Raw genomic sequence first — 22102 nt, 5'->3', positions numbered from 1 at the left:
GTCACTTACACAGTATTCAAGGACTCTTGTTTGGCATCATGCTTTAGAGGATTTTCAGTCTTGTTTTGTCCTCATGAGGAACAGGAATGTCAAAAAAGTTTTTAGTGTTCCAACTGCCACACATAATTATTTTTTTTTCTTGGCCTCTGCTTGGTACTTTTTTTTTTAAAGATTGACACCTGAGCTAACAACTGTTGCCAATCTTTTTTTTTTTTTCTTTTTCTCCTCAAATCCCCCTAGTACATAGTTGTATATTTTAGTTGTGGGTCCTTCTAGTTGTGGCATGTGGGACGCCATCTCAGCATGGCCTGATGAGTGGTGCCATGTCCGCGCCCAGAATCCAAACCACTGAAACCCTGGGCTGCCGAAGCAGAGCGCACAAACTCAACCACTCGGCCGTGGGGCCAGCCCCCTGCTTGGTACTTTTTAGATAACTGACCGTTTAGTAGTATGTTAGTAGTAACTATGCTCATTAGTAATTGGCTTTTACTTGTGTTGAAATTTCAGAACTTCAAGATTAGTTTATATTAAATTATTTTACTTGATTTATCTATCCTATTTACCAAGTTTGTATTAATTCTTTTGAAGTTGATCAGAATTTTAGGACCTAGCTGTTGTAGTAAAGCCTTGCTCAGTCAGCCTCAGGCTGATTGATGTAATTTAAGCTGCTGTTTATGACCCAGAGCCTTCTATAATGGAGTGTGCTGTTGAAACCCCAAAAGGAGTGTTATTACTGCTTTTCATAAGTTTGGAATTTTGCCTTTAAAGTTTTTATGATATTAATCTCCCAGATAATATTTTTCTTAAAATATATTCTTAAGTGCCAGTAGTATTCATTTACAGATTTTATTTCAAGACATTTGTGATAACTGTTAGTTTTTTAGATTGTATGGGGTTGATTGGTACATAAATTCTCTGAGACTTCAGTGGAATTTTTAAGTAGAATTCTCTTAAAGTTGTTGGCAGGACTACTGGGTGATTCTATCAATGATCCTATCTTTATATTCCTTCTCAGTACTCTATTGTAAGGAAAATTAAGCTCAAATATTGTTAGCTACTTTTCCTTCTTTCTTTTCTTCCTAAATCTCAAATCAAAGTTTCATAATTCTGAGCTATAGAGATGGGGTGAGCTTATGTCCTGGATTGCCTGGCACAGTACCATTTTATGCCTACTGTCCAGGCATATTTCTTAATAATGCCTTCTTTTACTCTGAGTAGGTTCTCCTTGGATAATAAGTTATATGGTTAGTGTTGCTGTATAGCATGGTGATTAAGAACATGGGTTCTGGAGTTAGACTTTGGTTCAAATCCTGTCTGCTCAACTTTTACTGGGGTTTATGACCCTGGAATTTAATCACTCTGAAGCTCAGTTTTCTTACCTTTAAAATGGGGATGACTACTGTATCTACCTAAGTAGGGATGTTAAGGAGGATTAAGTGATATGCATGAAAACGCCTGGCATGTGCTAAGCCCTGAGTAAATGTTTGGTGGTGGTGATGATAATGGTGATGAAGATGGTGCTAGTGGTGGTGGGCTGTTTAGCAGATTTCTGTTCTCTTTCGATTTGGTTCTTTTCCAGCTCTGGCCTTGACTTGATACATTGGAATGCTAATCACACATCTTTGATTATTAATAACAAAAACCTCCACAGCTTCTGTAGAATAAAATAGATTGCATTTTGATAGGAAAAAAAATCAATTTCCCATAGTTACAAATTAGAATGTAAAAAGAAATTTATTATAATTAGTGTCTCTAATTTCAAAGTGATTGAACAGTTATTGCTATTGACTTTTAAGCCTCTAAAACCATTGTTTTCTTGATTTGACATATTAAATCCAGTATTAGCTATCTTCCAGTGCTACATGAAAGTCCCTTTTTAAATTAAAATATTATATGAAGCATTTAGAAAACATAAGTCAAGTAAGAAAAAAGGATCAACGTAATTCTTCATCCAAAGATAACCACTGGTGGAATTTTGATGTACTTCCTTACAATTTTTTCTATGCATACTTCTTTGTTTTTTTATATCATTTCATGCTGTGATATATATTGGTGTCCTGTTTTTTTCCCCTTAATGTTATATCAGAAAAATTTTTTTGTGCTTTATTGCAATACCATATTAAAGTAATATAGGAATTTAGGTCAAAAGTTTTCCACAAACCTATCCTTTAAGTAAATTAATTGCTTTTATTTTGTTGTCATCTTCTAATCAAGTTTTACACATTTCCAGTTGTATCACTGACTGAATTTAACATTTTATATATTTGCTTAACATTATAGCATATACATTTTTATATTTTGCTAGTATTTTTTCCCTTGCCTTCACATTCTCCTCCACCAAGCAAATAAGATTTATTCTAATACATATACTTGCATATCTTACTCCATTATAATATAATTGTGTGCTGACATCTGCACATGCGTGAAAGGATAGGCATATATTATTTATAAAAGTGGTATTACATATAAGATTATTTACAACTTTTTCTCATTTTACAATACGATGTGAACACACACTAGGACAGTAAATATGGATCTACCACATTCTATTTAACAGAATAGGTTATAGTAACACCTTTGAACAGAAATCTTTTAAGAAGTATTTTAGTTTTCCTTAGGATAGATTTCTAGATGTACAATTACTGGGCCTAAGGATAGTAATAATTTTTAGGTTCTTGAAATGTATCACCAGTAATTTTCTGAAAGGCTTGTACTATTTTCCACGGCCACTTATTCCAGTCACCCTTTCTGCCTCCTGCCTGTGGATGTGCTCTGAAAAACCCGTTTTCTACACGTGAATGGAAGGAGCTTTTAAATATCTAAATCTGTATTTTCACGCTCTTTTAAAATTCATGCCCCTCCTACTAAAACATGTAAACCAGCAAGTTCGGTTAATTTTACCTTCTTGGTTCTATTAAGAAACTAAAGCTTTTGAATATGTCTACTTCTTAGAATACCACTGCTGTTTTCTTAGTTCAGTCCACTTCTGTTGTTTGACTGAACTACAGTGAAAAGCCTTTTAAATGTTCTTTCCCCCAGTCCTATCTTTTAAGCCTTTGTCCACCTTCTGTCTAGAATGTTTTTTCTAAAATGCAAATCTGATCAGCAGCACTTCTCTGTTTAAAACCAAAAAGCTATTCATAGTTCTCTAAACGAATTACACATTTTATCTCTGCAGTTTCATCTCCTCTTACTCTTCTTCCCGTTCTCTGCTCCTGAACTTTTTTTCTTTGTATCTCTGAACCTTTACAGCACTCACTACCTCTTTTATTAGGTCTCAGCTTATGTGATATTTTTCTCTTCTTGTACTCCAAAACTTCCTACTTTCTCACCCTCAAGGTTTGCTAGCTGCACCTCCATTGTGCTTAATTTTGTCTTAGCACACTGTCATAATTTCTTGTTGAGTCGTGTGTGGTCTCTCCCTCCCCTATTAGACTGTAAGCTTCTTGAGGCAGAGATGTGTGTTCTTTAAGTGTTCCTAGGACCTAGCCTGGTATCTGAAATCAGTCAGTACTTAATATGTCTTTGTTGACTAATAGAAAACATTTCATGGACTTCTCATCAGCTCTACAGTGAAGTTGCGTGGTATAAAAAGATTTTAATTGTTTTTTGTATACATCTCCAAACTCATTTTCCACCAGTTTCTGCTAAATCATCCTATACTCCATTCATTTCAGCTATGTGTGTTTTTAATGGCTATACAATATTCTTGTTTAACATCTTCCTATTTTTATAAATCCTGTTCCTTTTACCTGGAATGCCCTCTCTTCCTTGCTTCTCTCTAGGCAAAGTTTTTCTCATTCTTTGAACCCTCTCTATTCACCCGGGTTGATTTGGTCACTTTTCATCCTTCAAGATATAATATGTTCAGATTTCCTTTATAACATTTATCACAACATATTGCAATTCTTTGTTTTTTTATTTCTGTCTTCCCTAGTGGACTGAATTCTGATAAGATCTGTGTCTTTGTCATTATATCCATCACACCTACTGTCTATTACATTAAAGATAATACAAAATTTTTGGTGAATAAATGAATGACTGAACTATGTTTATTTAGGAAAACTATAAGTAAAATTATTTTAGTCCATGGATCACAAAAGTATTTTAGAACTTGATAGCCTGGTATTGTAAATGGTGATTTAAATTGAACTCAGATGGTATACTTTCTTGATATGCTTGCCTGTGGACCTTCTATATTTATACATCAAAAGACTCTAAAAAGGTTAAATTTAGTGAGAAGCTAAATAACTATGAATGTTATGGGTGTAATATTTTTATGAGAAGAAATAATATCCCAAACAGACCATAGAAATCAGAAAATGGTAAATACAACTTAATATCATTATTATTTTAATATTTACAGTTCTTTTTGTGTAGTTGCAAAGTGTCTTACTTTTCAGAGTGATTTACATTATCTGCTTTAGTAAATCAACTAAAAATTAATGCATGTTGAAGACATAAGACATTTTGTTCATATTTGAAATATATTCCATTTTATCACATTTTTAAAATGGAGCTCAATATATATGATCTTAGCTTGCAAATAATTGGTACTGCATTACTAGGAAATAATATTTAATTCTTCTATTAACATTAATTAGCATATTTTTATCTGTGGTAATCACAGAATATGTTATTCTTGGATTTTCATAGAGTTACTGCTGCTTATATTTTTATCTATATCTAGAAACATAATTAAAATATATTTTTTCTACCTGTTTTTGATGGTTAATGAAGGGTACTTTGGTATTTAATGTGGCATTTGTCAAATTTTAGTACAGACCAATAGTTTAATTTTTGTTCCATTGTTAGAAAAATTAATTATAGCTGAAGCGCTATAGAGAATCCTGTCGAAACAGTGCTTACATACTGTCAATTTTCTTTTCAAATACTGGTAACCTCTTAACTGTCAAATTTAGAATGTTTTGAAATGTGCAGGCATTTTTGATGTTGCTAAAACTCAAGGAAGCTGTGGTTCTGTTCTGTAAGAAAAGAACTAAAATTTTAAGGTGTAATTTAAAGTTTCCTTTTCAAGCTAAAGGATAATGAGGAAAAGCAATTTTTAAGTTTTATTGAAATTAATTTGGCTGTAGATTTTTTCCTTTAATACTATATAAGTGGAAATAACTGTAGTCTATGTAAGTATGAATTTGTATATGTATGTTATGTATATGTACCTGGTGGAGCTTGAGAAAGAAATTATTTTATGAGAGAATGGTTAATGTTCCCGAGAATGTTACCTTGGGTTCGATTCCCCTATTCAGTGTCGATATGAAGCTCAGCTTATCCTTGTTTCTGATTTTGTGTATGTGGTTACAGAAATCATACATAAAGTTAGACTTATCTTTTTTAGGACATCAAATCAAATACAACTTCTACAATTCTGTCTTCATAAAGCAGTGATTTTATATATATACATATACACGTATGTGTTTCAATTTTTAGTTGCTGTTTTTGACCATCTTGTGACCTCTTATGACCAAATGTAGTTAAGTTGGTAACATTTCTCTTGGTTTTATAGCAAGACTCATAAGGACATTAAATCTTGAGGACCTTGTTAAAACTTAATCATTAAATTAAAAATTAGTTGGTTTTTGGTATTTCAATAGGAAACATATTTGTTTTTAATGAATGTATGGTTTACTAAGTTTGAATAAATATGATATTAAAAATGTTTATAAGATAATTTGATTTATTCTAATTGAAATTTCTGATTATCTATTTGAGACTGTTAGTAACTACCTGATAATTTTATAATTATAAAAGATAGAATTTGTACGTTATAAACTATATTTAAGATATTAAAACTTGTGTGTGGAATAGTGAATAGATTATGGTTGGGGGTTGGGGGTTAATATAGGGGAATTGGGAAGACAGTATAATGTCCAAAACAGTAAAGAATAAATTTCCATGCTTTTTAGTTTGAATTATTTTTGTTCATTGTAGTGTTTTCATTTTGTGAGCTTTTCTATGCACATACAAAATGTTTCTCCTCAGGCCCCCTTGTATTTGCTGGTCCTATTTTTATGAACCATCGAGAACAGGCTCTAGCCAGACTCAGATCCCATCCAGCACAGCTAAAGCATAAACGGGACAAGCACAAAGGTATTTGGTCTTCCTTATCAACTAGGTGGGATACTTTCCCGATTTCTTCCACTCATTTGAATTTTGTCTCTGGGAAAATGTACAAACCTAATTCTTCTACTTTGCTCCTATCATTGTTATATAGCCTGAGGAGAAAGAACATGCTGAAAGTTGTACTGTTTGTCAATGACTGTCAATCTTATTTCTTTTTTGTTGTTGTTAATTTTAATAAAGAAGATGTTTTACAGTATATCTTTTTGTTCTCCATTTCTTTTCAAATTTCATTAAGTTAAGGGAAGGTAGAAAAAGTAATTATTGTTTTTCTATTTTTTATCCTTTATCATCTGCTCTTAGATGACTGCCATTTAACATTTTACAGTCTTTTTTTTAAGGCTGTTCGTTTGCTTTAGAATTAGCAAAATTACTAAATTCAGTGTGCAAAGTGATAATGAATTGACTACTTTTACTCTTTTAAATTGTTTTAATATTAAAGTTTACATGCATAAGACATGTGGATTATTTGATATTTGAAGGTTAAATAGTGATAGATGTAAGCAAAGAGTGAATTTTGTAAACCTACTCTCGTCCTCAGAAACTGTCAGAGGTCTAAACAGAGTCTGTGAGTGACTGGGAGTCTATTTTTGTGTAATTCTTTGAGATCTCAGAGTTCTGGATTAATTAAAAATATTCCTAAAGCAACCTTATTATCTTTCTAACCACAGACTATAGGTCACCTAAGATCAGGAAAGAATTTAATGCAGAGAATTTATAAGTTTATATGTAAATTCTGCCTTGAATCCTGGCATGTGAACCAGGGGCTCTTTGACTAATACAACTTACGGTTGCTGTTTTTCTTAAATGCCTAAGATAAACCCTGCAAAATAGAATAGAAAGGTTTAAAAACACGTTCCATATAGACAAATTAATCTAACTAATGTTTTATGTCCTATTTTCTCCTTTGCTGTAAAACTGTTATACACTAATTATGCTTTTAAACTTTCACATATGATATATTATAGTCAACTTTATTTTTATTTGCCCCTCTCAATCTGTCAGTTTGCCACTCTAAGCAAAAACACAAAACACAGCAGACAAAACCACTGTTTTTAGTAAAAAGCACAGAGTACTACTTAAGATATATTCTGCAGAAATAAAAATTGGAAGTATTTTAAGTCTAATGTGATTAATGATAGTGAAATTTGTGATTGCTTGATTTACTGAGTTCTCTAACAATGCCATAAATATTTAAATCTAAGGAACAATATTTGGACGTGCTATGTAAATTATTTTAATTATTGCCAGAATCTCTGATCTCATATTTTCTGCTATGCCACTATTAGAACACATTTTCTCAGTGTCTTTTTTTCCCCCCAATTACATGAAAGTGGAGTTTTTCTAATACTTTACCTGAGGTTAAATATTTACATGTCATGAAACAGCTTAAAACTTTTTCAGCTCCGTGTTAGTATCTTATGGACAAACAGTTTTATTTTTTCCAGAATTTTAAAATGAAATGCTAAATGAAGACTAAGTTTACAAATTCAAAACAGACTTTTTACAACTTTTCATTGGTTGGCTATAGAAAGTACTCAACAATAGCTAGCCTTACTTCCATCTTGCCTGCCCCAGGGTTCTGTTATAAGAAGACTCTTTGTGTATTTGTAGCAACCTCTTTGGAGGGACTTACTTTGTAGTATTACAGTGTAGGGCCAGTTTTGCTTTTTTTTTATTAGATGTTATGGTTTTATAGAGTGAAACAGTTTCATCTCTTTACCACCAAAATGAATTTAAAGTGTAAGTAATATTTTATGAAATGGTGCCCTATTTTATATAAAGAGTATTAACTTACCACTTACTAATTCCTGCACACCCACAAATTCTCTCTCCCTTACCTCCTTTGCATTCAGTGTACCTAACTGTCATTTAATCATCTTCCCATTCACTGCTTTTACTCCTGCTACATATAGTCATAGTCTTTTAATAAATATATTTTTCCTACATTTACCTTCTCTCTTTTTTTCTTATTCTGTTTGTTTTCCACTGAGAAATTCACTCTATTAATTGCTATATTCTGTCTTACATTTAATTATGTTGATGGTACACATAGTGGGATGGTAATAGTTAAAATTTTCTAGACTATGACTCTCCCATGGGGGTGTGTGGAGGGTAAGAACTGTGGATTTATTGTTAACAGGATTGAGTTCTAAGATGGAAAGTTGGAGAGCTTCTGGCTGATTGGAGAGAATTCAGAGAAGGTGATGGAATCTATTGTATACAGGCAAATTTTGACTTGAGGCAAAATAGAGTATATAAGGCTGAATCAATAAGTATAAAATATAATCCATATAACATATAGTAAGTTATTTTAAAAATATAACCATAGACTATATTTCAAGCAGATATCTGGATTAACATTTGTTTCAGCTATTCAGTGCCTTACATAGAAAAAGATTTTAATATGGTATTCCTAGTTAGGAACGTCTGGAAATAGTCTTGAAATCTGTCTTGAAGTGACTGACTTGAAAGTCCAAAGGCACGCTGATAAACACTTGTATGTGTTTTATGCCTACCTTCTGTTTAGAAATGAATGGTGTGGTATAATGGAAATATTATAGCTTTTGGAATTAGTCCTCAGTTTTAATCCTAAATTTGTCGTTTACTAGAACTATGTGGCCATTCGTTAATTTCTTAATCTCTTTGGCTTCAGTTTCCTTATTTTAAAAATAAGAATGATTGTGGCCAGCTGGGTGGCGCAGCAGTTAAGTTTGCACATTCCGCTTTGGTGGCCCAGGGTTCACCGGTTCGGATCCCAGGTGCGGACGGACATGGCACTGCTTGGCAAGCCATGCTGTGGTAGGCGTCCCACATATAAAGTAGAGGAAGATGGGCACAGATGTTAATTCAGGGCCAGACTTCCTCAGCAAAAATAGTAGGCTTGGCAGCAGATGTTAGCTCAGGGCTAATCTTCCTCAAAAAAAAAAAAAAAAAAAATAGTAAGTATCATAATTCCTAACTGATTTTGTTGATATGAAGATTACATCAAGATATATGTGTGTGTGTGTATATATATATATATATATATATATATATTCTTTGCAAACAGAAGTCCTCCATGAATACTAGTTTAATTCTTTGAATTGAATTCTTTGCTTTATCTTTTACAGTTATCCTAAAGGTACAAAATTTGAGATTTGTTAAATGTGTAGTTGGTTTATTTTTACAAAAGATTTAGGGTGTCAGCCATTTGATGGTGATAAAATGCTTCATGAGCCTTATTTTTTTAATCAAACTCCAAAACTGCTGTATCATGTATTACTTTGAGCTGGTTACTTAACCCCTCTAAGCCTTGGTTAGCCCAACTGCAAAATGGAATCACAGTACCTGTGTCATTGGATTATTGTATTAACTAAAGGAAGCAACAATAGTGAATACTGATTGAGCACTTTTCGTACATTATTTCACTTAATCCTCATAAGAACCTTGTGAGGTAACGTACCATCATTGCTGTTTTATGGATGGGAAAGCTAAGACTTAAAAAGGTCCAGTGTCCACTTGTCACACAACCAGTAAATAGTAGAGCCATGGTTCAAATCCAAATCTCTTAGGCTCCAGGGCCCCAAAACACTAGAGTGTTATCTACTGTGCACTTTAAATTTTCACAGTGTTTAGCACAAAGCAAGTGCTTAGCAAATTGTAGTTGCTGCTGCTTTGCTGTTTTATTTTAGTGATTTTGCTCAAAATACTCACTGTGTTCTGTGATACTTTTTATGATATGCATAACTATAAGATTACCCCAAAAAGTGTAGATTTAAATAAAATTAGAAGTTGGAATCCTTTAGATACTGAATTCTCTTTTCTCTATATGTGTACACAAATACGCATATTGTATATATACTTAACAGCGTTTTAGATACATATATGTCAAAACTTTATAGCTATTATAGTTTCAATATCACATGATATATGTATGAACATACTCATATTAGGGAAAATACAGATATGCATATACCTAAATGGCCAATTATAAGAAAAATCTTGAGAGTATTTCAACACTTCACTAAATAATGATCTTAAGCAGTTAATCTTGCTACATTTCACTTGCTGATTCTTGAATTTTACACTAAATTTTTGGCCGCTTATTAGGTACCTTTCTTTTTTGATGAACTTTTATAAATTTCTAAATTATTAGAATTGTACTTGATTTTTTTTAATGGACATCAGATACCAGATACAGACATATATTTTTTAAATTCTGCCTCTGCTGCTGATAATGTTAAGAACCTCATCCTTATTTTTGAGTTTGTAATACTAATGTTTTTGCCATCTATAATAATTGAGAATTATTTTATATAGATAAAAGTTTGTTTAGATGAACTTGAACAAAATGTTTCTAGTATTATTTTTACCTTTAAATAATAGCCACTACTCTTTTAATCACTATGGTTTTGATCAGTATATTACTAGGCTTTTTTTTCCCTCCTTCCTAGATGCTATGTCTCTATTGTAGGATTTGTGTCTATATTTAATCTCTGACTCAAGGGAGGGGACAAAATGCTAAATTCAAAGTTAAAAGCTTGTAACCAGGCTCGATACATTTATATAAAATGGAGTGATACTTGTAATAATGAATTTAGTTAAGTCTGGCAAAATCAGATGAACACAATTTGTTTTCTTTGTTAAATCAGATTTGATTTTAGTAATTAGATATTTTTACCAATTGAGATAAAAGCTGTAAAATTTCTATACGTCTGTCATTTTACTTAAATAGTCTTTGGAAGATACTCCTTTTGGTATAGGCCCTTGTTTATGTTTAACCATCCCATTGTCTTTCCAAGATGAGGAGTCTTTGAACTAGGGTTGTGTTTCCTTTTGGATGGAGTGAAACTAAATGTGATTTTTTTTTTTTTTTAGCCTATCCATTCTTGCAGATTTAATTTGGCAAACCCAGGTTAGATAATTTAACAGAAGAGGAATCATTATCTTTATGCTATTATAGTAAAACCTCTCACTAATTCAGAATTTATGATACTTCAGATGCAGTATTTGTGATCTTTTTTTGAGTAAAAAAATCAAAATAATTTCTTCCTCTGAATTTTCAGGGTCATACATATAAGGGGAAACCTGTCTAAAATCACTAGCTTTTCAAACCAAGGGCTCAAGAAATGAAGGATTCCTTCAACGTGCCTTCAACCTCTGGGTCCAGCAATTAATTCTTGTATGTTAAAGGACTTTTATGTTTATGGTACACTTTTATGTAATATAGGCCTATTTTGAATTATAATGTAGGTAACCACATTTTATTTATTGTAGCATTTAGTTTAATCTATAATCTGTACTGCTTGAAGGTAATAAAACTGAATTTTTACTTTGATGTTCTATGATTAAGACCTTTCCAGTAAGTAGTATGGGGCAATCCATTCTATGTTTTTCCGAATTAGTGAGGTTTTACTGTCCTAGTGTTATAGAGAGTTTAAAGCTTTTTGAAATGATAGCCATTTAGTTACAGAAAGGGAAGTCATAACTTAGGCCAATTTTGTCTTGTCTGAATATTACTAAAGGTTAGAAATATTAGATAAAAGGAACACATAATGTGAACATGAAATGATTTGGTATTCTGTTTAGCATTCTAAAATGGGCAATGAAAATATAGAATTAATTAAAAATGTGTGTCTGTAGATCCACATGTGTATCTGCATATTATACACACTTGTTTAGAGTTGCTATACCACAGGACAGTAGCTTAGACTAATTGACCTTTTGAAATTCCTTTTATATTTACATTTATTCCATGTGCAAGGAATTTGAATCTTGATGATACAGAGGTCATATTTTAGTGATATGTAGTTTTAGACTAGGAAAAGTAAGTTGCCTCCCTTATTTACACATTCCAAACTAGAATTTTTATATTCTTGAATGTGGCTTTTTATTTTGTGGTTAGGATGCCAGAATATTCAAAGTCAAATGTAGAAACCAGGGGTGGAGGGAAGGCCTAAAGCAAGCATAATGGAGGAAAGTATAAAAAGAAGGGAGAAGGAAAGAAGGAATGGAAGCAGCAAGGTTTGCTTGAGAGTAGTGGTTGGGGGTCAGAAGAAGACCATAAAGCAGAATGGCTGAAGGGCCAGGTGGAACAGGAAAGATGAGTTGAGAGTAACCCATTGAACTACAATATATTGGATAAAGCTATTTGGTCTTTATAAATTTTTTAAAGTTCAGTTGAGTTTAGCAATATTCGTGGAGAGGGTAGCCTTTCTAAAATGTGTTTGGGGAATCTGCATCATTTGTAATACAGCTAGGAATTTTTAAAAAACTGGCTAGTACTAACAATATCACTAAGTTCAAAATAATTGTTAAATGACTTTGCATGCAGTTATTTTTTATGCAAACTAAATTTTCACATATAAACTATTACATTTAGAATTTTGTTATTTCTATAACTTAATGACCCATTTACATTACATAACTGATTAGCTTATTAGGTTTTATCCATAACCAGATCTTATCTCTGTTTTTATTGATTTAGTGATGTTTGCAAACAGAAGTATGTAGTGTATCTTCTCAAAATGGCTTCTTTGCAGGTAGATTCTTGATCTATCAATTCTAACAGCTGCAGATTCTTCTTGCTTGTTCCTTGTAACATTTTTCTCTTGTTCTTCCATAGTAAACTGATGTAAAATTTTACATTTAAGATGAATAATGGCTTAATACAAATTATAACACTTACAGATGGAAGTGGAGAACGGGGAGAAAAAGATGCAAGCAAAATCACGACATACCCTCCAGGCTCTGTGCGATTTGACTGTGAGCTCCGGGCAGTACAAGTCAGCTGTGGATTTCACCATTCAGGTAGCAGCCGGAACTTTAGGGTATAACTGCATTTTTACCATCGTGCTAAATAACTTATTTGTTTAGTTTTGATGAATCTAGTCTGTTATTTGTGTGTTAAAAGCTATAGTGTGGCAGTATTTCTTAAATCCATAAAAGCTTTATATTTATTACAGAATCTCTTTGCTATGGCGTGATGAAATAGGTACTTGTCTAGAGTCTTCTAGTCTCTTCTGATGAACTTCTAGTCTGTCTTCTGATGGGTTTATTTTGTAATTCAATTCATGAAATTCCTGAAGATGAAATAATCCCTGAAATCCCTTTGAACTCTAGAATTCTGTGATTTTTATAAAGTAGTCCCATATTTCCTTAATGTTCAATAAGAAGTGTGCATCAACAAATTTCTTTATTTTCTTAAAGTGTAGAAAATAATTACATTCTTAGTAAATTATTGACATTGGATTATATAACTTAGGTTGTGCTAGTCAACCTTTACAAAAATAAAAAATGTTAAAATCTTTGATATTAAATATTTCCTTATTTGATAAGGCATTGACAGATATTAAAGTTCTAACATTTCATTGATTTTGCACATAATTGTGCAGAGCTCAAACCCATTTGCTACCTCTATAATTATCCTATATTTGAGGGAACAATATTTTATATGTGGTTACTCATTATTAGAAAGATTTTACAGCTGACCCAAACCAATGTTCTGTTAAATATTAGTGTTATTAAATGGTATTTGTAAGAATTTTAAAGTATGTATTATGAACAACATTATGTATTTTATAACCTACAAAAGCATTTTACAGAACTAAAATTATATTTGTTTCTCATTAAATATAAATTTATGCTTCGATTGCCTATTTTTAATGGCTCTATAAATTTTAAATAATGAATATTACACTGCTTTCAGTATAGTTGGGATAGAAATATAAAATGCATATAATGAAAAAATAAAGCTGTGTGTTTTGGTTTCAGTGGTTTTAATGGAAAATGGAGATGTCTATACATTTGGATATGGACAGCATGGACAGCTAGGACATGGAGATGTCAATTCCAGGTGCTCCGACTTTTTGTTTGAAGGAACTGGAGTTTTTTTCTTTTCTTTCTTCTTCCTTTTCCTTCTTTCTAAATGTATATTTCTACACTTGAAATAGTATGTATACTGCTGTTTTGCAAAGTGTGGCTCATAGATTACTGGTGGTTCTTGATTTTGTGGTTGAGTGCTTTTGTGGGGATAGATGATTTTGTGGTTCAGGAGAAAAATTGATGTATATATTATACATTTAAAATATGAGTAATTATGATTATCACAAAATCCTATTATATTCTTAATAATTGTATCTTTTTAAAGGCCCTTCATGGCAATTGAAAAGACAATGAATATCCCCAAATTGCATTTTAAAAAAATCAGCAATGGATTCAATCATATTCCTTAATGTTATCTGTTTTGAAGTTTTGGTCTAATATTAACTTGAAGTTATTGGGGCTTTTGAATAATTTTCAAACAAAACCTAATGGTCTCTCAGAGGAACCGTTTTGAGTTATCCAGAAGAGTGAAGAAGTAATTATGGTAGAGTCTGCTAGACGTTTCCTAATACCCATTCTTCCCTGCTTCATTTGGTGATAGAGTTTTAGTTGGTGACATGACCGTGCAGCTAAAGACTTCATTTTCCTGCCTCCATTGCAGCAAGATATGGCCATGTGCACTGAGGTGACATGTGCAACTTTGAAATCATGCTGTTAAAGTGAAGAGGGATACTCTTCTGTTTCCCCTTCTCCCCTCCCTGCTTGCTGCCTGGAACCCATGCATGGTGGCAGGAACTGGAGAAGTCCTCAGAGCTGTCATAAGTTGGAAACCACGTGTTGAGAATGGGAGAATTATAAAATAGAAATAGTCTGGGTCCCTGACACCATGGAACTGCCACATAACCTCCTTACAATTGTACACTTACCTGAGAGAGAAATAAACTTCTATCTTGTTTAAGTCCCTCTTACTTTGGCTTTCATGAGAACAGCTAAAGCTGAATTCATATCCTGCTTAACACAGTGAAAGTACTTTTAGTCGAAAGTATAGAAAATCCATCCTTATTACTTCAGGTTTTCGAAGAAGATACTAAGACAGGATTAGATATGCAAGTGATTTATTGGGGGAAAGCTCTTGTGAAAGGAATAGACAGGGAAAGCCTTCAGACATGATGTAGGTCTGACTCCTGTAAAGGAAAGAAGGAAAAGGATGGGGTAGGAAGAATCTAGATTACAGTGCTATTCTGAGAGAGTTTCAGCTGGGCCAATGGGGTGTCCTCAAGCCAAAATTGCCTTTGGAAGTGTCCCAAATTGGGCAAGATGGGCCAACATTAATACCTTCATCACACTCAGTCACAGGCTGATAGCATCCCAGGGGAAGAATAGCCTCGTGGATCCAAAGGGACAGCATCTGAGGCTATCAGTCAGCTATGAGTCTACAACCCTCTTTTTCGTTTGCTTATTTGGTTTAGTTTGCTCGTAAATTTCTGTTCCAAATTCTTTTCCCATTTTCAGTAAACTTAAACCTGGATGTTGGGAAAGAGACTATATAGTTTAGATGCTTTTATTCTCCCTTTGCCTTTAGAATTTTGATGATTCTTATAGTGTTTCTGAGTTTCATCTTTTTCTTGTGTACTGTACTTCTTCATTAATATGCTACGCAGTCATCATGTCTGGAACCATTTAGACAAGGTTCACATCTTTGTTTCATCTCTTACCAACTGTGTGCCTGTAATTTGCCAAATATCCCGTAGGATTGTTGAAGAATTAATATAGTGTATAAAGTGCCTGGCATACATACATACACATAATTTTTCTTTTCTCTTCTTCCTATATTTTCCAAATAATTTAATAAATAGGCTCACTAGTATGATGGAAAGAGTTCAAAGACTGTGTATTAGAAGCCCCCAACTCTTGGGAAGATCCTTTTAGCTCTTCAGATCTACCCATAGAGTTATTTTGATAATCAATGATTATTGACTCTAAATATTTATATATGAATAATTATATAATAATGTAAATAATGAATATTTTATGTGATTGTGCTTTGTAAACTACCAAATAAACAGTTATAGGAACTTTCCCTTTAATTCTTTGTTTGAATTGAAGTGGATATTTCTATGAGGGCATTAGTTCACCAGTCAGCCTTTTAAAGTAATAATTGTTTATTTGCCAAAACTCCCTGTACCTCAGAATTGAGAACCACTTACCTTTCACTGCTGTTCCTAGCCATGAAGATGCTGTTCCATCTTCAAGTAAAATAGCTACTGCTCTTTTGAGGCATGTCCATTCTGCTATACTCCCCTTTTATTACCTACCTACCTTTCATTCTTTGAAAATTTAGTGGCTGGCTCACAGTGTTTTCTCACTCTGAATCTCGTCAAACTTGTGAGTAACTTCAGTATCCATGTAAATGGTCTCATACAGTATACTTATCTTGACACCTTATATCTAGTGAACTTTACTTCCACATTCATGGTGGTTATTCCCAGACCCATCCTGGATCTAGCACAGCTCCAACTCTGAATTCTTAAGTTTAAACAACCCATAATCTGGTGACAATTTCTTCTTCTCTTATTTAGCTTTGCTTTATTTTACTTGGCCTTTGACTTTATCAGCACTTCATCCCTACAGCCCTCTACTTCTGTATTCTCTTTCATTGTTTTGACTTTATTTCCCACACAAGGTAGAGACTGTTACTTGTTCTCTTCACTTATGCTCTTCCAAGTATCCTCAGTTTTCTCACCCTCTTGGTCTTGATGCCAGGGCATGGCAAAATTTCAAGCATGAATCAATCTTATCTGTGTTTTCCATGTCTAACATAGGCTTCAGGAAAAAAAATAACAAATGCAGATTGCTATGTGATTTCTAGATTTGACCAATCCTTCTACAATGGGCAGTAATCCTCACATTTTACAGTTTTGAACTATTTGGTTTAAGACCTTTTGAGAATTTGATGAAAGATATGGGCTCTCTCTTCAGAAAAATAAACATAAGAAATACACATAAAAGTTGGCTTACAAATTTAGGAGGTTCACGTATCTCCTGAAGTTCACTCATAGTCCTCCTAGAAAGTCTTTGGATCTAGGTTAAAAACTGCTGATCTGGGTATTTACTTGTTCCATTCACTACCATACCTTTTCTGTAATCTTCAAATTCTCTACTCACTCATTTCCTTCTTCCTTTCAGCACATGGCCTCTGTTTACATCACAACAAAAATAAAAGCCATTAGATGGGAAATTCTTCAGCCCACCAGCTCTACTAACCTACCTGCATCCATACTACTTCATTGTTCCTTCTGCGTGTTCCACTGAAGGAGGAACCTGTTCTTGCCTGTGCTGTGAGGACTGTCTACCTTGTCCTTAGGGATCTAGGTCTGCTTCTTGTCTCCTTTCTGAACTATATCTTTAGCCTCTTTATCTTCCCTCACAGGTTTAAACTTCTGCAAATCTCTGTCATCTTAAAAAGAACAAAGCCTCTCCTTCAGCTTCATTTTCCCTTTAGCTTTTGATTCTCCTTCTTTTTCTTTTTTGTGCTGAGGTTCTTGAAGGGGTTTTGCATAGTCTCTGACCCCACTGTTAACTCCTCATCTGCTACAGTGTTCTGCCTACTTCCACCAGAGACTTTCTTCTTGCTAAATTGAAAGATCACTTGCATGTGTCTCTAGAGCATTTAGCATGTACATTATTTCCCCCTTCTTGAAACTTTCTCTTCCAATGACTCTCTTCAGACCACATTTTTCCAAAAGTTCCTTTTCTTCTTTGTATGTCCTGGATTTCTATGAGCTCTTCTTCCTCTATCCATACCTAAAGTGTTAGAAGAGACCCATAATGGAAACTAGGATCTTGTCTTTTCTCTCTAATCATCTTTTTAGATCTCATTCTCATAGCTTAAGTGAATGTTAGCACCATCTACCTTGTTGCTTAAGCAAAAAACTTTCCTTGCCCCTTATCAGTCACTTACCAAGTCCAGTCAGTTCCATTCTGTACAGAGCTATCAAATTCATTCATTCCTTTCAGTCCACACTGTTCCTAGTTCAGACCTTCATCGTAACTCACCCAGATTATTGTAAAATTTTCTTAACTAGGTTTCCAGCTGCTAGTGTTGCCCCTTTACAGTTCATTTTTCATTGCAGCTTGAATAATCATTAAAAATATTATATGTAATTTTAAAATTTAAAGTATCATAATTATATTTTCTCAGAAACAGAGCATTCCTATTATGTGGACTGTTTCTATAGTGATGGTGATTCTAATTACAGATAATGATTACTGAAAGTGGTTAGTAAATGGGAAAGTGATGCAAGGATGGATACAAGGATGTTGTTTATCATAATAGTTACAATTTATTAAATGTTAACTGTGTGCCACACACTGACCCAAGCACTTGACATATATGAGCTTCTTTATTGTTCATAGGAACCCTATGGAGGAGATACTCTGTAGTATTATACTGCATGTTATGGAAGAGAAAACTGAAATGCAAAAAGGATGAGTAACTTGTTCAAAGTCCTGGTCATGTTGCTTTTACATAGTAGACCAAGGCTGCACACCCATGCAGCCTAGCTCTGGATCCTGAGCTTTTAGCCACTGCTGCAGTGCCCCTCACGATGCTGTGTTCTGATTCGTTAACTACTATGTTAAAATCTAAAATTATAGATCAGAGAAAAATGGTAGAAAAGAGGCCATAAAATTGTTTCCTATAGTTCCTGGATTGAATTCCTGTTAAAACAGTGCATGATTTTTTATTTCATTCAACAGATATTTGTAGAGATCTCTAACACACCATTCTGTATAAAAGATAAAATTTTTTTCCTTTTAAAACAAATGTAGCACACCAGTCTTTCATAAAAAATAAAAATTATGTGTCCATAATTAGGGGAGTAAATTCAGGAAATCTTTTTAATGATCTCCTTAAAGTCAGTGATTAGATCTTTTTCATCTTTGTACACCTAGCATCTAGAATGGAGACAAGCATATAGTACCTAACTAAGTGTTTACCAGATATTCTTATTAGTGCCTTTTATCTCTTCTATTTCTTATTGCATTGTTTATTTATTGTTTTTTATTTCAGTTAGGTCTTGTAAGAAGTTAACTTAATTTTTTTTTTTTAACCTAGGGGATGTCCCACTCTTGTTCAAGCATTGCCAGGCCCTAGCACACAAGTTACTGCAGGCAGCAACCACACGGCAGTACTTTTATTGGATGGACAGGTCTTCACATTTGGAAGTTTTTCTGTAAGGAATTTTTTAAGCATTGATAATATTGCATTGTACCATTGCCTTAAAATTTGTCTGTTAGCTATTTTTTCTGGTTTCAGTGAAATTCTTATATTATAATTATTGCATATGCATATTTTTTGTCTGCACACCTAACACACCCAAAACCTGAATGATGTTACTTTGAAATAATTTTCTTCTGTAGTGTAGCATTACACTTTATTAAATTTAACAGCTGTGTTGGAATTGTACATGTTTATTCCAGGCCAAAGTCCTTTAAGCATTCAGTAGAACTGATTCTTTGATTTGAAAGCTTATTTCCCAAGTAGTTTGTAGAAATTCATTTTTCTTAACATATAGAATTATTTCTATTTTAGAACTGTTTAAGAACCTAGTTTTCTTATTAGATTTGTTTAAAATTATAGTTTTCCTCTTTCCTCTCCCTCTCTCTCTGTGGTCTCTGTCTGTTTGCCTGTCTGTTTCGCTTTTCTCTTTTTGCCAAAGCTTGAAAAGAGTGAAAATGCTCTGAGAATTTTGTATAGTTTGGGCCTAGTAGAGATCAAGGAAAAGCTTCGTTAAGACTGTGCTAGTAAACCTATACCATCTCTGACATGGGTAACTATTCAGAACTCTCTAACTTAAGTCTCTAGGATGTAATTTGCAACTCTTGATTTTTAAAAAAACGTAAATTTGAACTTAAAAAAAAATCTTTTATTTGGAAATGATTTTAAGTTTACAGAAAGGTTGCAAAAAATAATACGTAAATTCACCTATTGGTAGCATTTTGATCGGTTTGCTTTACCATTTGCACATGTGCACTCTCATTGTCTCTCACACACTCTGTGGGTATGTATGTATATAAAACATTTTTTTTTCCCAGATCTTTTCAGAATAACTTACATACATTATGACCCTTTTACTCCTAAATACTTGAGTTGGTATTTTGCCAGTTGACCCAATAATTATTTTGGCGTTTTTTCTCCTCCAGTCTAGGATCAGGCATTGTATTTGCTTGTCATTTTCTTTAGTCTCCTTTGATCTATAACATTTCCAGACCTTTTCTTTGTCTATTAGAACATTGATATTTTCAAAGAATATGGTACTTTAAAGAAAATGCTCCTCATTTTTGTTTCTCTGATATTTCCTCATGTTTAGATTCAGATTGTGCATTCCAGGCCAAAATATTGTATAAGTGATGTTGGTGTTCTTCTCAGAGCATTCCATCTGGAAGCACAGAATGCCCACCTGCCTCTTATTAGTGATATAAATTTTGATCGCCTGGAAAATATTGTCTGATTTCTCTGCTGCATACTTAGTATTTTTTCCCATGAAACTAATAAGCAATCTGTCAGTTGACACATTTAAGAAAGTTTTAAGATATCTGTTTCTCATCAAAATTTCCCCCTACATTCAGCATCCATTGATTATTCTTGCCTGTACCAGTCTTTACTATAATGGCTGCAAAATGATTTTTCACCTCCAGCACACGCTCACGTTTTACCTGTCGGCCCTTTGCATTTTACTGTCAGCAGGAGCCCTCTTTTATTATTTGTTTGTTTGTCTACGTATTATTGGTCTGTCAACTTACTATTGTATTTGTATTTTATTCATTACTGTCCTTAATTATTTGGGTACTTAGATTGTCCCAGAGTTGGCCAGTGGGAGTCTTTTCAAACTGGCTGTGTTCTTGCGACATGCCCCTTAATTTTTTTGAGCGCTTTCTTACTTTGTGGCATAATGGGTATCCCAGGCTTGTCTCTATCAGTCCTGGAATCAGCCATTTCTTCAAGAACCTGGGTTCTTTTTAGTGGGGAATAGTATTGGACATCAAATGAAGACTCGATGTATTCATTACTACAGGATGTCTTTGCATCCCCAGTACACATATATGTACGTATATACATACGTGCATGTATTTTAGAAATCACAAGCACACACTGATACCTCTAATTCCAGTCCATTCCCACAGGGTACTTTCTTACCTTGTCCCATTCCATATTTATGCCCCTTCTTCTACAGTAAGAATCCTGGCTCCCAGAAATACCAGTACCTTTATCTCTTGCTCACTTGTTTCTAAACTCTCTACAGTAGTTTTATATTTGCTTTGTCCACAGCACTGTAGCAAACTCACTGAAAAGATGTCAGGGTTTGTCTGTCACTCTTGCTCCTGCCCCTCTCACCTGCGTCCTAACCCTAGACTGAAGGTCTATGGCCACAGACTGTGTTCGTAAGTTACTTAGATCCTTTCTCCCGACCCCCCTTCACTGGAATTATGTTATTCCTTTGGAATAGAATTGACTTTGTTTGTTTGGTTTTTTTATTATTAAAAAAGCACTTTTATATGAATAAAAATAGATAGAAATGATAGATTCTTTGTAAAGAACAGCAACAGCCAAGGATCACCCCCCTTTCCCTTTGTCCCTGAAAACAGACCCTTTTACCAGGTCACTTTATTCTCACCCTATCCTGGACAAGGTTAATCTCTGTAAAGTGAATAAGATCTGATCTCAGGAGTTGGGGGAGAAAGCAGGATGACCCTTCAGCGTGGAGATGACTTTGGCCTTCAACCATGAATGAAGAGTGAGGCTCCCTGGAATGCCATAGTTAGGGCAGAAAAGTCCCAGGTTCAAAGGACTGTCACACAGTGGGGTTCCTCTTCTCCCTAGATTGAAGATTGAAGATTGTTACCATCTTCCTAGCCTTCCCTAGGAAGGCACTGGTTAAAATGCTGACCCCTACCATGTCCTGCCAACTTGGAGCTCTTACACTTCCAAGGAGTGGGGTTTGTGGTCCAATATGCTGTTTCAGTTTGCTTTTAGTTTAAGGATCCCTCCTCCTACATCCTTAGATGGAATTTTATTTTTTGAATATGTAGAACATTAACATGTTTACAAAAGTTAAGTTATATAAAAATGGTATACTCAATCAAGTGTCATTCCCTC

General features: G+C 33.7%; 1 protein-coding gene across 13 annotated transcripts in view; it reads left to right on the top strand.

Moving 5' to 3' along the window:
• Positions 1–22102, top strand: part of MYCBP2 (MYC binding protein 2) — a 255017-nt gene that overhangs the window by 76708 nt on the left and 156207 nt on the right. For 11 of the 13 annotated variants that reach the window (XM_070520019.1, XM_070520018.1, XM_014859957.3 and 8 more), the window contains exons 18-21: positions 6001–6108; positions 12811–12930; positions 13894–13975; positions 19061–19178. In XM_070520019.1, the coding sequence (XP_070376120.1) occupies positions 6001–6108; positions 12811–12930; positions 13894–13975; positions 19061–19178 (428 nt within the window). Of the gene's footprint in view, positions 1–6000; positions 6109–12810; positions 12951–13893; positions 13976–19060; positions 19179–22102 lie in introns of those variants that run through there. The other 2 variants (XM_014859953.3, XM_044779846.2) reach the window with 2 other exon arrangements.

This window comes from Equus asinus, chromosome 11, assembly GCF_041296235.1.
Source record: "Equus asinus isolate D_3611 breed Donkey chromosome 11, EquAss-T2T_v2, whole genome shotgun sequence".
Classification (NCBI taxonomy): Eukaryota; Metazoa; Chordata; class Mammalia; order Perissodactyla; family Equidae; genus Equus; species Equus asinus.
Note: the sequence above shows the minus strand (reverse complement) of the source record. Positions and strands in the feature narration are given on the sequence as shown.